General features: G+C 43.8%; 1 protein-coding gene across 1 annotated transcript in view; it reads left to right on the top strand.

The window, feature by feature from the left end:
- Positions 1-18,197, top strand: part of VPS26C (VPS26 endosomal protein sorting factor C) — a 43,976-nt gene that overhangs the window by 12,468 nt on the left and 13,311 nt on the right. The window contains exons 2-3 of the mRNA XM_034990138.1: positions 12,573-12,716; positions 14,132-14,281. Of these exons, the coding sequence (XP_034846029.1) occupies positions 12,573-12,716; positions 14,132-14,281 (294 nt within the window). The remainder of the gene's footprint in view (positions 1-12,572; positions 12,717-14,131; positions 14,282-18,197) is intronic.

Raw genomic sequence — 18,197 nt, 5'->3', positions numbered from 1 at the left:
ATATAATTAGGGCAGCTCCCAGCCTCCTGTAATCAGAGCTCGCCAAAACTCTTGGTTTATAGTCCCCAGTCTTTACGTTCACTTACGCCAGTAGTTCAAACAAATGTCAGTGCTCCAAACTTTCCATGAGTTTTACGGTTATTGAAATCGAAAATCCAGTAATCTCCTTTAACTCACAGTTTTGCTAACATGTAGTATCCAGCCCCCGAAACCACACAGCGAATGGGACAGGATTCTAATGGAACACTCCTGCACGAAAGACTCCATATTTACTTTTAAAAGTTTTACTTTTTGTGACTAGGACTGGCAGTCTTATTTTGCCCCTTTGAAACTTTTACTCAGGGGCTCAGATTTCTTTTCCAGACTCTCAAGAAAGTTTCAGAACTGGAAATTTCAGAGATATCCACATTGGACAATTCCCGTGAGTTTTGTCAGCCCATTTTACTTAGTATTTACACCTGTACTTACACTGTAGCATACCTAGGAGAAACCTGCTGTCTCGTCTCCCACCAGAGTAGAACAGCATCAGAATGCAGTACTGAAATGTGAGCCCCTGGGGCGCCTGGGGGGCTCAGGCGGTTAAGCATCCGACTCTTGGTTTCAGCTCAGGTCATGATCTCAGGGTTGTGAGATTGAGCCCCCCGTTGGGCTCCATGCTCAGCGCAGAGCCTGCTTGGGATTCTCTCTCTCTCCATCCGCCCCTGTCCCCCCTCGCACTCTCTCTCTCCTCCTCCCCCAAAAATAAAAATAATAAATGAATGAATGAATAGAATGTAAGCCCCTGAGAGCAGGGGCTTTGTCTCTTTTGTCCCCTGCCCTGTCCATAGTACCTGGAACAGTGTTGATATTATTTCTGCTGTTTTGGCAGTATGTGTACGTAAGCCAAACAAAGTTAGTATCTCAGTATTTTGTTACAGTCCTGTTGCTAGTGACCTGATTGATTTTCATAGATTTTTACTTAAATATTAACCACTTTCAGACTGCGACCCCATTGTCAAGAAAGTAGGATGACTGTATTTCCTTCTATACTTGATTATCTCTGTGGCTTTCTTAACTGAGGCCATCACATACAATACATTACTCTCCAGTGTAGAGTTCTTTTGAGACCATAACCACCACCACAATCCAGATGTGGAACAGTTCCGGCCCTCCCCGAAATTCCCTGTGTCCTCTATAGTCCGCTTTTCTTCCCCCACTCCTCGCCCTCCCCCCAGCCACTGGCAAGTTCCAGTCCACTTTCAGTCCCTCTGGTTGCCCATTTCCAGAATATCTTGTAAGTGGCATAAGTGTGATTACATGATAGGTAGCCTTTTGAATCTGGCCTTATCAGGTAGCATAATGCCTTTGAGACTCATTCAAATTGTTGTGCACATCAGTGGTTTGTTCCGTTCCATTGCTGAGTTGTCTTCCCTGGTGTGGATGTACCGCTGTGTTCAGCCATGCGCCCGTTGAAGGACATTCGGGTGATTTGGAATAAAGCTACTAGAAACATTTGCGTACAGATTTTTGTGTGGACATAATCTTTCATTTCACTTGAGTAAAATCTAGGAATAGAATTGTTGAGTAGCATTGTGGGTTTTAATGACAGATTAGAGATGATGCAGTCTCTTCAAAATTTTTATTTCTAGAACTTCAGTGTTTACCACATAATATTGGTCATTACTGACTGTGTGGAGAAATATTTGGTAATCATTTGCTCTCTTTTTCAAACAAGACGGATAACAGTTGTAATACAGAATTGTGGATATGGGAGTACCTAACAAGTTGAAATCTCTCTAATGTTTCTGATTTCTGTTTTCCAACCAAAATGGGTCTCTGAGTGCTACTAAGAAAGACTAGTGTTTTAACAATTGTCTTAGCAATTAATCGTCTGACTTGTTTTGCCTACCCAGCTCACTGATTTACCCTGTGATTTTGTTGTGCATTTGTTTCTCTGTGGGTCAATGAAGGGGCAGCCCACTATTGGTGTACAAGATCTCCAGACCAGATGTAGTGGGAGGATGCCAGGTGGTTCTGGGTACTGCCGCAGCGTTAGGAAGGAGGGATGTGTTTGGGTACTCGAGGACTCTTGAGAACGATGAAGCTCCTCGTGGTGCTGGGACCAACAGAAAGGAAAGATATTGGAGAGAGAAGGGCTGAGGCATTAGGTAAGATAAGAGGCTTTTGCTTCTCTGGCAGTTGTGTTCAAGTTCAAAGCCAGAGATAATCCCCAGAAATTTGACTTTCTAGCACACAGTCTTTAGATCTTTTCCCAAGGCGAGCAGTATGCCCTTGGGTTATCAGAATTTAAAGAGCTTAGATCTTTGTACATTTAGGTCCAGAGGCCACCCATTCTGGGGCTGATCTTACTTTAAAAATTGATTTATTATTAATTATGTTAATAGTTAATCAGTTCACGTGGTTTAAAATTCATGAGTTTCGAGATGGACGCATCTTCCCCTCACCATCCATCAAGGTCCTCTCAATGGGATAACCAAAAGCTATCAATTTCTTGTGATTCCTGCCAAAGATATTTTATACATATATAAGTAAATATGTACAAATGGCAACAATGTTTTTTCACAGTGGTGCAATATACAGCCTTAAAAAAAAAAAGAACATGTATATACTAATGCGAATGATTGTCAGGATATTGCTTAAGGGAAAAACCACCATTTTCCTATTGTTGGAATTTAGGTTATTACAGTCTTGTTATTACAAACAGCACTGCCCTGAATAACCATGTTCGTAAGTCATTTCACCTGTACCAGTATATCTGAGGAAAATTCCTAAAACGGAATTGCTGGGCCCAGGTGTTTGTAAAATGTCTTGGTGTTGCCAGATGTTCTTTATGAGGTCATGGTATTTCAGACTCCCGCCAGAAACATGTGAGAGTACCCATTGCCACTTACCCTAACACAATGCCCTCAAATATTGTGGTCTTGGTAATCTGTTAGGTATGATGGTTTTAATTGTTATTTCTCATATTATTACTGAGATTGGGCATATTTTCATATTTGCCTGTTACACCGAGTTGCATTATTTCCCTAGTTTATCATTTATGTAAGTGATACCAGTCCTAATCACTTTTAGGAAACAAACTTTATTTTGGGTTGTATTTGTAGTAGTATTTATTCAGAGTTTTGAGTCACTTGGATATGATAAAAGTCATCCCGAATGGTTTCTTCTAACATTTTGATTGTTTGCATAAAAACATTGAAGTCTTTGATGCATTGTGAACTTTCCATGTATGAAGGTTTGCAATATGGCTCCCACTTAATGTTTTTTTTCCAGTTCTCTGGCCAGTTTTCTAGTATCATTTAGTGACTATTCCATCTTTTCCTATGGATTTAAAATGCTACTTTTATCATCTGTTAAATTCCCCTACTATCTGGGTCTATTTCTGGTCTCCTCCATTTTGTTCTATTGACCTCTCGGCCTGTACGTGCCCTGTACCACACGTTGTAAATTATCGTGGCGATGTAACATCTCATAGAGCTGGTCTCCTTTCTCTTCTCTTCAACATTCATTGACAATTGTATAAGAATTTTCAAATCCGCTTATCTGGTCTATATCACCATACCACATAGCCCCAGAAAGAATTATTTTCCTTAGTTTTCTGTTGTCTAAACTTATAGACTTAACTTTGGCCAAGTAGACACATCGAAGGTGTTAAAACTTCGTATTCATGGGCCCCTGGGTGGCTCAGTTGGTTAAGCGGCTGCCTTCAGCTCAGGTCATGATCTCAGGGTCCTGGGATTCAAGCCCCACTGGGCTCCCTGCTCAGTGGGAAGCCTGCTTCTCCCCCCCCCCCACCCCCCCGTGCTTTCTCTCCCTCTCTCTCTCTCTCTCTCTCAAATAAATAAATAAAATCTAAAACAAAAAGCACAAAAAGACTTTGTTTTAAAAAACATGGTATGGCTTTCCATTTGTTTTATGCCCCTCAGCTGTGTTTTAAATTTTGTCTTATCAGTGTTTTTGGTCATTTCCTGTTAACTTATGATGTTTTGACTTTTAGTTGCTTTTGAAAATAAAGACTTTTCTTCCAGCCTATTTTCTCATTGGTTGTTTTTTGTACATGATGCCTTATAAATTTCTGCACATTAATTTTGAACCCAACTGTCTTCTGAAATTCTCTTCATGTTGATAGTTTTCAGTGAATTGTTGTGGGTTCTTTCAGGCATACAGTCATATTATCTGCAGATAATGACCATTTTACTTTCTCCTTTTCAATGTTCATACTGTTTCTCTGGTTACATTAACTAGTACTTGCAGTCCATTAATAGTGGTGACAGTGTTCATCCTTATTTTATTCTTGATTTAAATGCAGCATATCTCATTTCCCATCAAGTTTGATGCTGGATTTTGGGAAAGATCGATCTATTTTGTCGTGTTGAGGAAGTATCCTTCTTACTTTACTAAGAATTTTACCAAGAATGGATATTACATTTTAGCAACTGACTTTTCAGCATCTCTAGAGACGACTGTGATTTTTCTTTGGAGAGCTATTAGTATAGTAAGTTGTATTAGTAGTTTTTCTCAATAATTGAGCTATCCATTCATTCGGGACTAAATCCCATGGGATTATGGTGTGATATTCCTTTAAGTTGTTCCTGGATTGTATTTGTTAATATTTTATATAGGACCTTTGGATTGATAGTTATAAGTGAGAAAAATCTAGCTTTCTGTGGGAATGAGTATGTGTATAGATTTTGTCTTTTGGTGTCATTATTTTATTTGCTTTATTTTTTTAAAAGAAGCTCCTTCTTTTTCTATGTTTTGGAGTAGTTTCATATTGGAATTTTCTGTTCTTTCTACATTTGGGGATGATCTCAGAAACTCTCTGGGCCTGGTGCTTTGAGCGGGGGCTTATTTATAAATTCCTCCACTTTTTCTGCAGTGACCAATTTGCTTAGGTTTCAGTTCTCCTTTATAGTTAGTTTGGGTTAATTTTCCTAGAAGAATAACTCACTTTTTTTTTTTTTAAGATTTTATGTATTTATTTTGACAGAGAGAGAGACAGCGAGAGAGGGAACCCAAGCAGGGGGAGTGGGAACGGGAGAAGCAGGCTTCCCGCGGAGCAGGGAGCCCGACGTGGGGCTCGATCCCAGGACCCTGGGATCATGACCTGAGCCGAAGGCAGACGCTTAATGACTGAGCCACCCAGGCGCCCCAGAATAACTCACTTTATCAACTTTTCAGATTGACTCACATGCAATCGAACAACGCATTCTCTTACTATTCTTTTAATTACCTCTGTATCTCTGGTATTTCTTATTTCTTATTTTGGAAATTTGTGTTTGCTTTCCTCTTTTTTTTTTTCTTGATGAGTTGAATAGTTTGCTTTGCTATTAAAAAAAAAAAAAAAGAACCGTTGAACTTATTTACGGGCCAGTTTGGTCAATTTTTGTGCATGAACTATGGACACGAAAAAGAGCGTAGCTCCCCCAGGGCGTGGGGTTCCATGTGTTCCCATTAGTCATACCTTACTGACGCGTCCCGTAGGTCCTTTATACCTTTTCTTCTTCTTGTCCTTTTATCTGTCATGAGCTAAGGGGGCAAATTAACATCTCCCACACCGGATGTGTTTTCCTCAATTTCTGCTGGTGTCCGCTGTAGTTTCTGCTTGGGAGTGTCAATGCCATGTTATTCGATCGCAGGGAGTCGTGCCGTGGGTCTTTGCCGCGAGCCACACTGCTGGGAATTGCACAGTGCCCTTCTTTGTCTCGTCCAGTCCTTCCCGCCCTGAACTCAGCCTTGTTTGATGTGCAGATTATAGCCTGTGATTGATTTCTTCGCTCTTGCTTCAGAGTCCTTTGCTTAGCCTTTCTTCTTCTTGTAGGTGCTTCTCTGTCATACAACAGAAAATTGGGTTTTGCTTTGAGATAGAATCTGAATGTCTGTTTTTAATAGACATTAATTTAGCCCATTTATTAATCTGGCATGTGTTTGGCATGAGTTCTGTCGCTGCTGCTTTAGTGTCACTTGAGGAGATGGTTTTTTAAGTAGCTTTTAAAACGTCCTCTCTCCAGCCTTCTTTTCTTTGCTTTATGTTGTTTATATGATTTTCTAATACTTTGGAGTTTTATTTGTTATAATTGTTACCCTTACAACTTTTTATTGTGCCCTACATCTGCTATGTTTTAGACGTTATTTATTAATCCCCTCTTGTGAGCAATGATGAAATTATTGTATTTCCCCTTCTTTCCTTCCTCCTTTCTTCTCTTCTACCAACTGGTCTTAGTTATTTACAAATATCACCTTTACTGGTATTTATGTTTGTGAGGTTTATTTGTACTCTGTGATTCGATTTGTTTAGGGCAGCACTGTCTAGTAGAACTCTCTGCGGTGATGTATGTGTCCTGTTTATCTGCCCTGTCCACTGTGACAGCCACTGGCCATAAAGTGGTTTTTAAGCACTTGAATATGTGGCTAGTACGACTGAGGAGCTGAACTTAAACTTTATTTAATATTAAGCAATATAAATTTGAGTTTAAATAGCCACATATGGCTAGTGGCTGCCATGCTGGGGAGCATGGGTTGTCTTTTTTTTTTTTAAGTTTATTTATTTATTTAAGTTATCCCTACACCCAGCATGAGGCTCGAATTCATGACCCCAGAATCGAGAATCACACGCTCCTCCGACTGAGCCAGCCAGGTGCCCTGGAGAGCATGGTTTTCATGGAGTGTTTGTAAGCCCCAGCTATGAGAGTCAGGGCAAGCATGGACATTATGCTACCTCCCACGTTCTTGCTCCATTCCTCTCCCGGCTAGTGTTACTTAAGTCACCTCTACCCTGTTGGGCCTTGTATTTTGCATTCTGTTCTCCTACCATCATCATCACGTATCTCCTTGTCTTATTATTAGAGTTAAAGGGATTCAGTCTTCACAAGTGGTTTTTTTTTTTTTTTGACTAGCCAGTGTTTTTTTTTTTTGACTAGCCAGTTTGTTTGTTTTTTTGACTAGCCAGTTTTTTTTGTTTTTTTTTTTTTTTGACTAGCTAGTTTTTCTAGCCATCCCATGGATGCTTGTAGTTCACTATGTAGTAAATTCCTCAAGGAGGATTTTCACGCAGTGCTCCTTGGGGTTTGTTTCTGCACATTTAAAGCTCCTTTATAGTGGAGTGACTGTTTAGGTGGGTATAAAATTCTATGATCATGCTGTGTTTATTGAGCATTGTAATGACCATGGCTGTACCTTCATTTTGAATTGCATCTTGCTATGGAGAAGTCTGGTTTTTCTCCCCTCTTATGAGTGACTTGATCTTTTTGCCTGACTCCTGAAGGATTCTTTCTTTTTGAGATAGAATAATTTTACTAAAATCTGTCCTTTTCTTGTCCCATTCCTGATTCATTTGCCCTTTCAGTATTTTTTTTGTAAGATTTTATTTATTTGAGAGAGAGAGAGAGAACGAGTTGGGGGGAGGGGCAGAGGGAGAGGGAGTAACAGACTCCCTGCTGAACAGGGACCCCCCAGTGTGGGGCTCAATTCTAGGACCTGGAGATCATGACCTGAGCTGAAGGCAGACGCTTAACCAACTGAGCCACCCAGGGGCCTGACCCTTTGAGTATTTTAAAATTATATCAGTGAATATGTGTTCTGTTCCATTCTTTCAGTTTCCTAATTTGGGAACTTCATTATGCACACGTTGGATGTTCCTCACTGTCCCTCGTATTTGTCACTTTTTTGGTGATTCTTTTTAATACTTTATTAAATTTTCATTTAATTTGTTTGCATTTTCTCACTTCTGCCTGCGTGTACTTTTTGCCTCTTTCAGTTTCACCTCCTTTCCTGTGATGTTTTTATTTTTTTCCTTCCACTTCTTTCCTGAGTTTTTCTTCTATTTTTATCTCTTTCTGTGACCTCTTCATTTCATCATCCCTGAGCTCTTACAGCTCTGTTTTCTGTCCATCTTTTATATAAGCAATTTAAAACATTCATGGTGAAATGCATGTTCACAGTTTTCATCTGCTTTATGGTACTGTTTTTTCTGGTGAATGGTCATTTATGAATATTGAGTATTGAGTAATGAATATTCAGTAAGCATTCATCAAGGTCCTCTTCTCACCATCACTCGAACCTGTGGAGTTTATATTTCAGGAGTACAGATAATATATAAGAGATCATTACTTACATATATTTTAGAAGGTGACAAGTGCTCTAGAGCAGAGTTGAGGAATGGGGTAAGTGAGTGTGGGAAGCGGGCAGTTTTAAAGAGGATGATCAGGGAAGCCTTCGCTAAAATGGTGTCGTTTGCACAATGACTTGATGGAGATGAGGGAGTGAATGTTAAAGAAAAAAATGATCCTTGTTAAAGACATCAGGCAGGCTTTTTCAAGGGGAACTGTTGTGGTGGGTGTGGAGACCTCTGCAGTGGGGACTTGCAGTAGGAGAGAGAGCAGACTCAACTCTGAGTACAGCGCAGGCAAGGAGCTGGGGGACCAGGGGGCGTCAGTGGGTGGAAAATTACAGAGAGGAGACATCAGGGACAAAGTCTAAGAGTGGATTCTGGCTAACCAACCTAACAAGATTCTTGCTGAAGGCAGGCCAGGGTGACCGACCTCATATGGGGCACTGGGGGAGGATGAGAAACCTGAGCAAGGATGATCAGATATGGGGGCTGGCTAAAACAATTAGCAGAATTCTTGCTACAGTTGGACCATGCAGAGACAAACATGGAAGTCCAGACATCAAGGCCTGGTTGAAAAACAGCTCTAGGAAGGCTGAGTAGCGTTTGGTCAAGGAGAGAATTTTTGTCATAAGCCACGTGGGTACCTGCAGGAGGAGCATCCAGGGGGAGGGAAGAACACGTGCAAATGCCCTGGGGCGGGAATTTGCAGACACCTAAAGGACTAGCAAGGGGGCCAGGGAGGGAGGAGTGAAATGAAGTGACTGAGGGGGTGGGTTAAGAGATGAGGCCAGACTGGTCAGGGGAGGGGCAGACCCCCCCTTTGTAGGCCATCGAAATGACTTTGGCCTTTCCCCTGAGTGACATGGGGAGCTGCCATAAAGTCCCTTGAAGTAGAAGAGTGACATGATCTGTCTTGTAAGGCTCCATCATCTGCTGCTTGGATTTCTCTCCCGTCCCTCCCTCACTCATGTTTACATTGATTATGTCTCCTTTTTGTAGGCCTTGAACTTATCCCTCGACCAGGCTGGCTGAGGTTTGATGTGTGGGTGTCTTTGTCCTTCACTGCTCTTCCGCTGTGGCCGAAGCAGCGGGGTGGGGGACGGGGGTTCGCAGTGGGAGGGCCTGCATGCCTCCCCCTGCTGCAGAGGCTCCTGCTTCCCACTGCCTGCAGGGACCTCTTGCTGGGGCTGCCTCCTCGGCCCCTTGGGTCCCGAGCAGCTCCGGCCAAGCCTGCAGCCGGGGCCGCTGCCCCTCATGTGTGCCCTCACCCGCCAGAAGCCGAGTCCCACGGCCACGGGGCCTTGTTTCGGCTTTCTCCCGCGGGCCCCTGCTGGCTCCTCGCCTTTTTAGCAGGCCTTCCACCTTGTCTTGGTCCTCACCTGTCTCCTTGCTTCACCGAAAATAGAGGCTGTGGGATTATTTCTTGTTCTTCCGGGCGGCTTCCAGGAGGCTGGCATGGGGATGCCGACTTGACACCATCTTCAAACCCGGGGTCCAGATTATGGGCGTGGTATTTCATTCTGGGGAACCCAAAAGAATAAAGTTGTGTTGTTTGCTAGTGGCCTTTTCCACTTAGAGAAGAACGAGGTCTCTGAACAGAGTTGGGTGTCATTTCTGCCCAGAAGGCCAGTGTGGCTGAAACCAGGGTGCGACCAGTACCTTCTCAGTGCTTGTACCAGCCTGAGCTTTGGTTTGCAGCTCAAGACAGCTGTTCTAGGCCCTTCTCCAGACCTGGCTCCTCCGGGCCAGAGAGTCAAGCTGGTCCGGTCAGGAGTCCCCATCAGCGGAGCCGTGCGGCCGAAGCAGGGTCTGTCACCTCGAGTCTTCTCCACGCGTGCAGGTGGGGGGCCTGCATCGCTCACGTCTGTATTTCTGGGCCTTTCTCAGGCCCGGGGCCCCCTTGATGCCGTGACGACAGCCATGGCCCTTCTAAAAATTAGCACCTGCGCGTGTGATATTTGTGCATCGTTTCTGGGGTTTGCTCCCATCCTTGAGTCTATGAGTGACCCCTGCTAATGATGTTGGGTGACGTATCAGCACCATCCGGAGCCATAGTCTTCCTTTCTCCCTGTTGAGAGTTCTAGACAAAAGTCGGGGGCACGTTCTTGGTGATGTCTTGAGTTTTCCCTTAGTTTTAGTTATTCAAGCTCATTCTGTGCCCCTTTGCCAGAATTAATCAAGCATTGTCTGGGGTGCCTACACTAATAAGGTGTCATATGTCAGTTATCTTTCCATGAAAAACAAACAAAAGAATCGGTTCCTATTACTATGGGCCTTACCTCTTCGTTGAACTGTCTTCTGTTTCTAAAATTCTGTTTCTTAAAAATAATAAAAAAAAAATTTCTGTACCTTGGCTTCTTGGGCTACACTTGGACAAATTCTATACCCCTTTTTTGTTGGTGGGGATTGAACAGACCTGCCAAACTTACCTACAAATATTTCATTAATTTTGTATTTCTACTATATTTTCTTTCTTTTTTTTTTTTTAAGATTTTATTTATTTATTTGAAAAAGTAAGAGAAAGAGAGCAAGGACAAGTGGGGGGTGGAGGGGGCGGGTGGACAGAGGGAGAAGCAGCCTCCCCACTGAGCAGGGAGCCCGATGCAGGACTCAGTCCCAGGACCCCGAGATCATGACCTGAGCCGAAGGCAGACGCTTCACTGACTGAGTTCCCCAGGCGCCCCTCTACTTATTCTTTCTTAATTAAATCAAAGAATGACGGAAGAGTCCCTTGGGTCATGAAATATTTACTGTGCTTCCTTCCAAGGTACTTTACTTCCTTTTTCTCCTTATGCCATAGGGACCAGGGAAGGAAGGGTTGTATTGATGTCACGACTATAATATGCCGATCAGTGGTCAGCCCAGATCCGTTCCCATGAGATTAACTGACAGTGTGATTAGATAGGATCAGAGTGTCCCAAGTGCCGCCATGTCGTGTAAGTGATAAAGTTCATGAAATTGTTTTGGCTCATTTTATTACTTGACACTAGTCAAATCATAAAAATATACCAGTGAATTTAAATTTTTAAAAATTAGAGTTCTATTTAATTTGGGTTGTACAAGAAGTAATAGAATTAATTTTAATTAAATTTAAAAGTTAAATTATTTCAGAGGACTTTTAGTTTAAATTAAACCATGAGAGACTATGGACTGTGAGAAACAGACTGAGGGTTCTAGAGGGGAGAGGGATGAGGGGATGGGTTAGCCTGGTGATGGGTATTAAAGAGGGTACGTCTTCAATGGAGCACTGGGTGTTACATGCAAACAATGAATCATAGAACACTACATCAAAAATAAATAAATAGGAAAAAAATTATTTGCTTATGCACTTTTTATGGGGGAGCAGGAAACAAAAACTCCCCGCTCCCCAAATTCTTCAGACTGTGAGAACTTGGTACAAGTTTTTTCACTGGGTGACTAGAGGAAATAAAAAGATTTAAACACTAATAGGACAGATGGTTTTTAATGCTTTGATCTGCAGGCCCCTTCTTTCTTTTTTTTTTTTTTTGGTTTTGTTGTCAGTAATTTGCTGCCATCATATTACCATTGGACAGCAGTCGTGCTACGTTTCTGAAGGTCATTTCACAAACATGTTGTTTGAATTTATTGTGGATTCTCTTTCCACTCTGGTGGACGCCGTGTCGTCTCCTGAACTTCCTTTTCCACCCCAAACCCCCGTAGCAAATTGAGACCGCCGAGTTCTTTGGTGCCAGGAAGAGACTGCCATCCAGGAGAGAGGATAATGTCCATATTCTGTTACTCCATAATTATCTTCAGATAGATGAATAGATGATCTGTTGTGAAATCTTTCCTAAATGATTTCATGATCCAGGGAAATCTAGGCTCGAATGTCTACAGAGAGAGCCGGGCCATGGAGAGACTGGGGAAGACTTAGCGAAAGTGGTGGGGTGCCCTCACGTGTTCTGTGGACAAGCTCCAGACCCCTCCTCAGTGAGGCTTCCTGGGCCGAGGGAGCACCGGGCCAGTGGTTGTGTTACATTATGCATATGAAAACGTGTAGTCGTTTTAGCATAACTGAGAAAGAACCCAAAGAAAAGGGTTTTATTTTATTGTATTCTTTCTGAAGAGGTCATTATACATACTTGTGTATAATGTGGCCTTGAACCTGCTATTTACCCTTTTTGGAATCAGACATTTGTTGGGATTCTCCCAGCCGGGAGTGCGGACATGTCTGGAAGGCCCTGATGGCCTGAGATCCGCTGCCCCCCCCCCCCCCCCGCCCCAGTGCTCCCCAGAGGTCCAGCCCCGCCCCGCAGCATCCACCCCTTTGGGACGCTGTGCTTGCTCCATCCCAGCATCCAGGTCTCTGGTCTGCACTAAGCGCTCAGTGAATATCTACATCTTTGAACAAATTGCTTGTTAAGGAGACCTGCTTTTGCTAATAAACAAGGTGAATGCAAAGACGTGTTAATTTGACTGGTGGCTGTCTCTGCTCCCCTAGGAAGTGCTCTCGGGCGTGGTGGTCATATCTGGTAAGGATTCGATCCAGCACCAGGGAGTGTCTTTGACAGTGGAAGGAAGTGTGAACCTCCAGCTCAGTGCCAAGAGTGTGGGTGTGTTCGAGGCATTCTATAATTCTGTTAAGGTAAGAACGCTGACGTTGCACATTTTTAGTTCGTTATCCCGATGTGTGTGGTGGTTTTTACTTGTTTTCTGGCTTTATTGTTGTTACCTGTTGATATGTTGCAAGGTATAGCAGTGGTCCTACTTTTTTTAATACTTGCTAATCAAACCGCAAAAATATTCAGATATTTTGACTCTGGATATATCCTGCTATTGCAAGTCTGCCAGTTTTTATTCCTGTAAGATAGGATTAGGAGAACTGTAAGTAGACTAAATTCAGCCTTTAAGGACACCAGAGGTCTTCTGAGAAGTGCCTCTGGCTTCTGGCACTGACCTTCCTAAAACAAAACTGTTATTAGGACTGTGTATGTGGCAGCTCTTGGAGTTGGTACTCAGGTGAGACGCAGGTAGAGCAGTGGCCATTCTTTTTTTTATTATTATTTTTTAAAGATTTTATTTATTTTTTAGAGAGCGAGCGAGCGAGAAACAGCATGAGAGGGGGGAGGGTCAGAGGGAGAAGCAGACCCCCTGCCGAGCAGGGACCCCGATGCGGGACTCGATCCCAGGACCCTGGGATCATGACCTGAGCCGAAGGCAGACGCTTAACCATCTGAGCCACCCAGGAGCCCGAGCAGTGGCCATTCTTTTCCTTTTTGTCATTTTGGGTAGAAGTGTGTGTTCCAGAATATAAACTCTTTTTCTATACTTAGAGTTTCCTTTTCCAGAGGGACATATTAACTGAGTTTTGAGGGGGAAGGAGGTCAGAGGGAAGAAGGGGTCTCATTAACCGCATTCAGATTCAGGGCCTGCCCGTGCTCTTCCGCAATCTCCGTGTTCTCTTCCAGAAGCACTCAGAGGCTCACTTCACAAGTGGTAGATTTTCTGAGTGTTGCTAAACCAAGGCTTCGAATACATGAACTAGTTAAGGGGTGATAGCTGCCTTTGGGCAGGGTCCCGGTGTAACGCGGAGGCGCCCGGGGCTGAGGACAGACCCGCTCCTCCCCACGCGGCAGGCGGTGGGGAGGCTCCCAGGAGGCTGGGGTCTGAGGCGGGCACAGGCTGGTGAGGAGCCCCCGGGTTCAGGTGGCGGCCCTTCTGGCCCAGCGCCTTGACTGTGCACGTCTGCTGCTTCATTCTGAAGGTAGGAGTGCCTGGCAGGAGGGTTGTTAGGACAGCGAACAGAGCTTTTTGGGGAAAGGAGAGGAAATACACCAAACATCCAAGCATCCAGTCCTGTGAACGAACCATAATTGTGCCAGCGACTCGAGCCAGCTGGCTGCTCATCTGCCGACCCAGCACTGTGCTGGCCAGGACACGGGCAGGGTAGCCTCTGAGGGCTCGGGGCTCGTGCCTTTCAGGAGATCGTTAATAGACATGCTAATTGGAAAATGCATCCAGAAGTGCGTGCTGATGGATAGAGTTGCTTTTTCTTTACAGCCTATCCAGATTATCAACAGTACCATTGAAATGGTGAAGCCAGGGAAATTTCCCAGTGGCAAAACAGAAATTCCTTTTGAGTTTCCTTTGCATGTGAAGGGCAACAAAGTTCTGTACGAGACTTATCACGGCGTGTTCGTCAACATTCAGGTGAGAGTTTCCTAATCCCGTGCAGTTCATTTCCTGGCTTTTCCTTTGCAAAACGGCTCCGTCTTTCTTTCACTGACGGCTAATAGGGGACCCAAGAATTTAATACTGTAATTATGCCAGGACCGCCCATGTATATTCTAGTTTGATTTCTCATTTTGCTTTGCGGAACACATTTTAGGGGTGGCCGTTATTTTTGATAGGAACCCCAGAGGACCCCTGTTATGCCTTCTTTTAAAAAATCCCGTTGTTTCTTTTGGGCCCTGTTCCAGCCACACTGACACCGTGAGCGGTGCTGTTAGTGTTTGGTGCACATCTGTGCCCTCGCTCCTCTCTGGCACTCGCACTGATTGTCTGTTTTATACGCATAAATATCTCTTTGTTAGATATCCAAAGGCTACTACTCTAACATAGGCTAGTATTCTTTATTGAACAAACCCTGTAAATGAGGGGAAGTGAATTTATGACTTCCTGTCTACCTCCGCTGGCTCAGGACGCCTTTAGCCACTATTGTCTCCGGCACAGTTTGGAGTCATGACTCAGAGGCAGCGGGCGGGAGAGAGCCTTTCCTTTATTCAGTGGAAAGAAAGGTACTTTTGTGATACCAGCTTTGCAGGGCTCCCCTTGCCGCGTGAGACAAAACCATTTTGTCTTGCGTACGTGCAACAGGGCGGAAGGTTAGGAAGTTTCCTGATTTATTAACTTGTAGCTGATAATTTGGTCTCGGCAAGAGACCCTTCCCCTGCCTAAAACGCACCACTTTATTTATTTATTTTTAATGATTTTATTTTTATTTATTTGACAGAGAGAGACGCAGTGAGAGAGGGAACACAAGCAGGGGGAGTGGGAGAGGGAGAAGCAGGCTTCCGCGGAGCAGGGAGCCCGATGCGGGCCTCGATCCCAGGATCCTGGGATCTTGACCCAAGACGAAGGCAGACGCTCAACAGACTGAGCCACCCAGGCACCCCTAAAATGTACCACTTTAAAAATACAGATCCTCAAAACACTTGTGAGAGTTTCAACTCAAAGTTTGACTGCGTGCGAGTTCTACGAAGTGCCGGAAACATGGGGTGAGCAGAAGCATGGACCATGTGACATGCTGCACTGCAGTCATTGTCTTTCCATCCAGAAAAACTGCATCTAGTCCTTCATTATTGGTGCACCAGTTTCAGGCAACGCGTGCACTAGAGGCTTTGGACAGCACGCAGGAGGTGACAGGAATGACCAGCTTCCTAGGTCGGGAGTACTTTGACCGCAGAAGGCAGTACATGCAAAATGCCTTCTTAGCAAGCCTGACAGTATCTCAAATGTCTCATTCAAACGTCATATTTATTCTCTCCCCAGCATCCACATCGCCTTGCTTTCCCGACACAGTAGCTCTTTAATACTGTTTATTTAATAACATAAGTGTTCGTTCATGAGAAACCGAAGAGACTAACATTCAGGTTTCACTGGTCATACTTCTTGTGCCTTCCTCCTATGTTTATCGTTCTTGTTAAGAGATTAATTTGTTTCAGGGGCGCCTGGGTGGCTCGGTCGTTGGGCGTCTGCCTTCGGCTCAGGTCATAATCCCAGGGTCCTGAGATCGAGCCCCGCATCGGGCTCCCTGCTCCGCGGGAAGCCTGCTTCTCCCTCTCCCACTCCCCCTGCTTGTGTTCCCTCTCTCGCTGTGTCTCTCTCTGTCAAATAAATAAATAAAATCTTTAAAAAAAAAAAAAGATTAATTTGTTTCAAATCAAATTGGAGGGGCGCCTGGCTGGCTCAGTCGGTCGAGCACGCAACTCTTGATCTCGGGGTTGTGAGTTCGAGCCCCACGTTGGGTGTAGAGATTACTTTAAAAAATAAAGTCTTTAAAAAAAATCAAATTGGAAATCTCACTCTTTTCCAAATAATGCCAAGAAGGGCATGCAGATTTACAGTTGACCCTTGAACAACATGGGTTTGAACTGTGTGGATCCCCTTTACCTGGATCTCTTAGAGTGCAAATGTATGTTCTCTTCCTTATGGTTTTCTTTTCTCTAGCTTACTTTATTGGAAGAATACAGTATACGATACATATAACATACAAAATATCTAATGTTACTGGCCAGGCTTCTGGTCAACAATAAGCTCTCAGTAGTTATGTTTTTGGGAAGTCACAAGTTACACATGGATTTTTGACTGTGCGGGGATCGGCGCCCCTCACCCCGCATTGTTCAAGAGTCAATTGTACATAAAAAACTGTATTTGTGTCCTGCATGGCTGTGTGTAAATTGGAAACTCTTTAAAATGCAATTGGAGGGTTAGCAGGTGGTGAATTCTTCAGTACGGTTTATGATCACCCAGACCCAACCTTTATTTTGGTCAACAGATTTTACCCCTTGAGGGTTAACTTCGGAATGCTACAACTTGAATTCTCTACCTCCCCAAATATCTACAGATTTCTAAAAATTAAGAGATTTCTTCTCATCCTAACCTCCAATTTAGAAGAGCTTATCACCTAGATTGAACATTTATTAGAATTTTGCCCTTTTTGTTTCATCTTTGTTGATCTTTCCTGAGTCGTTTCGAAGTTCCAGAATCATGACACTTGTTGGGCTACTTCACTGTCCATCTACAGAAAATAGGGACGCTCTCCTACAGAAACACAGCTGGTGTTTTCACACCTATCAAAATTAGCAAAAATTCTCGAATACCATCTCATTCCCAATTCATATTCAAATTTGTTGTTGCTCCTTTTGAGAAAACATACTTCTTTTTAAAAGATTTTATTTTTAAGTAATCTCTACACCCAGCGTGGGGCTCGAACTCACAACCCTGAGACCAAGAGTCACCTGCTCCACCCACTGAGCCAGCCAGGTGCCCCTTGAAAATATACTTCTCCAGAGAAACTAGGATGGTGGGTTGTTGTTTTTTTTATCTGTTTTTCATTCATTGATTCATTCATTCAGTTTCTAGAGCGGTCTTTTGCTAGCCTCGTTGTTTTATAGCAGAGCAAATGGTGACGGTCTAGGGTCCCACAGGGCGTGGTCCTCCATCGCACCCTCGCTTGCCGTGCTTACCCTGAAGATTCACGGGTGCATTACGTGGGACAGAAAGTGTTGTTAAACCTGGTAACATCCTCTTTCTCAAATTATGTGGGCGCCAAGGCATTTTACATTGGTAATTTGAATTGTGTTGTAGTAGCATAATGAAAACATAGTAAAAACCATGAGACAGAATAAAGGGTTTAAGGTGTAGCGAGTGGTACGTTTCCAGCTTGCAGGGTCTGGATTTCCCTGTCTCTCCTTAGACAGAGGCTTGGTGCTGTTTGGTCCTGTTCTTCCCAGGCATGTTGTGTTTGTTTCTCACCTTTGTGATTAGATCATGCGTACCAGAAGCTATCTGCTTTCCCCCAGTTGCCCTCTGTGCAGATACCTTTTCTTTTAAAAGTGATGTAAATCGTAGGCAAATTTTATTATGTTGGTTCTACTCTTGTGGCCACAGGAGCAAGGTTTTATACTGTACCCCAACATTACAGCAGTACCAACATGTCTGCGAAATTGTAATTCAGAATTAATTTATCCAGATGCTAGTCGTTCTGTCTCAGAGTTAAGCGTATCCTTTCTAGGAGTCTGCTTCACGTCTGTTGACATGCATCCTCCTTCTTTCTGTTGGCCTTGTGTTTACTGACGGTCATAAGATCCAGTCCTGCACCTCCTCCTGGCACCCTGCTCGGTCTGACCTTCCTGACCCCGTCTGACCTCTCCTAGCACCTGGAACCTCCTTAGCAGTTGGGCAAGATCACAATAAAGTAAAAAGATCTAGGGCTTTGCAGCAGGCAGATCTGGGCTTGAGTCACAGCATTGCATAAGAATTCAGAGCCTGGGTTTTGGCAACCGGCAGGTGTAAATTCAAGTCCCACCTCTATGACCCCGAGCAGGCTTCATGACCTCTCCTC

This window comes from Mirounga leonina, unplaced genomic scaffold, assembly GCF_011800145.1.
Source record: "Mirounga leonina isolate KUSES-001 unplaced genomic scaffold, KU_Mleo_1.0 Mir_496, whole genome shotgun sequence".
Taxonomy (NCBI): domain Eukaryota; kingdom Metazoa; phylum Chordata; class Mammalia; order Carnivora; family Phocidae; genus Mirounga; species Mirounga leonina.
The sequence above is the reverse complement of the archived record's forward strand: the minus strand, read 5'-3'. Positions and strand labels throughout refer to the sequence as shown.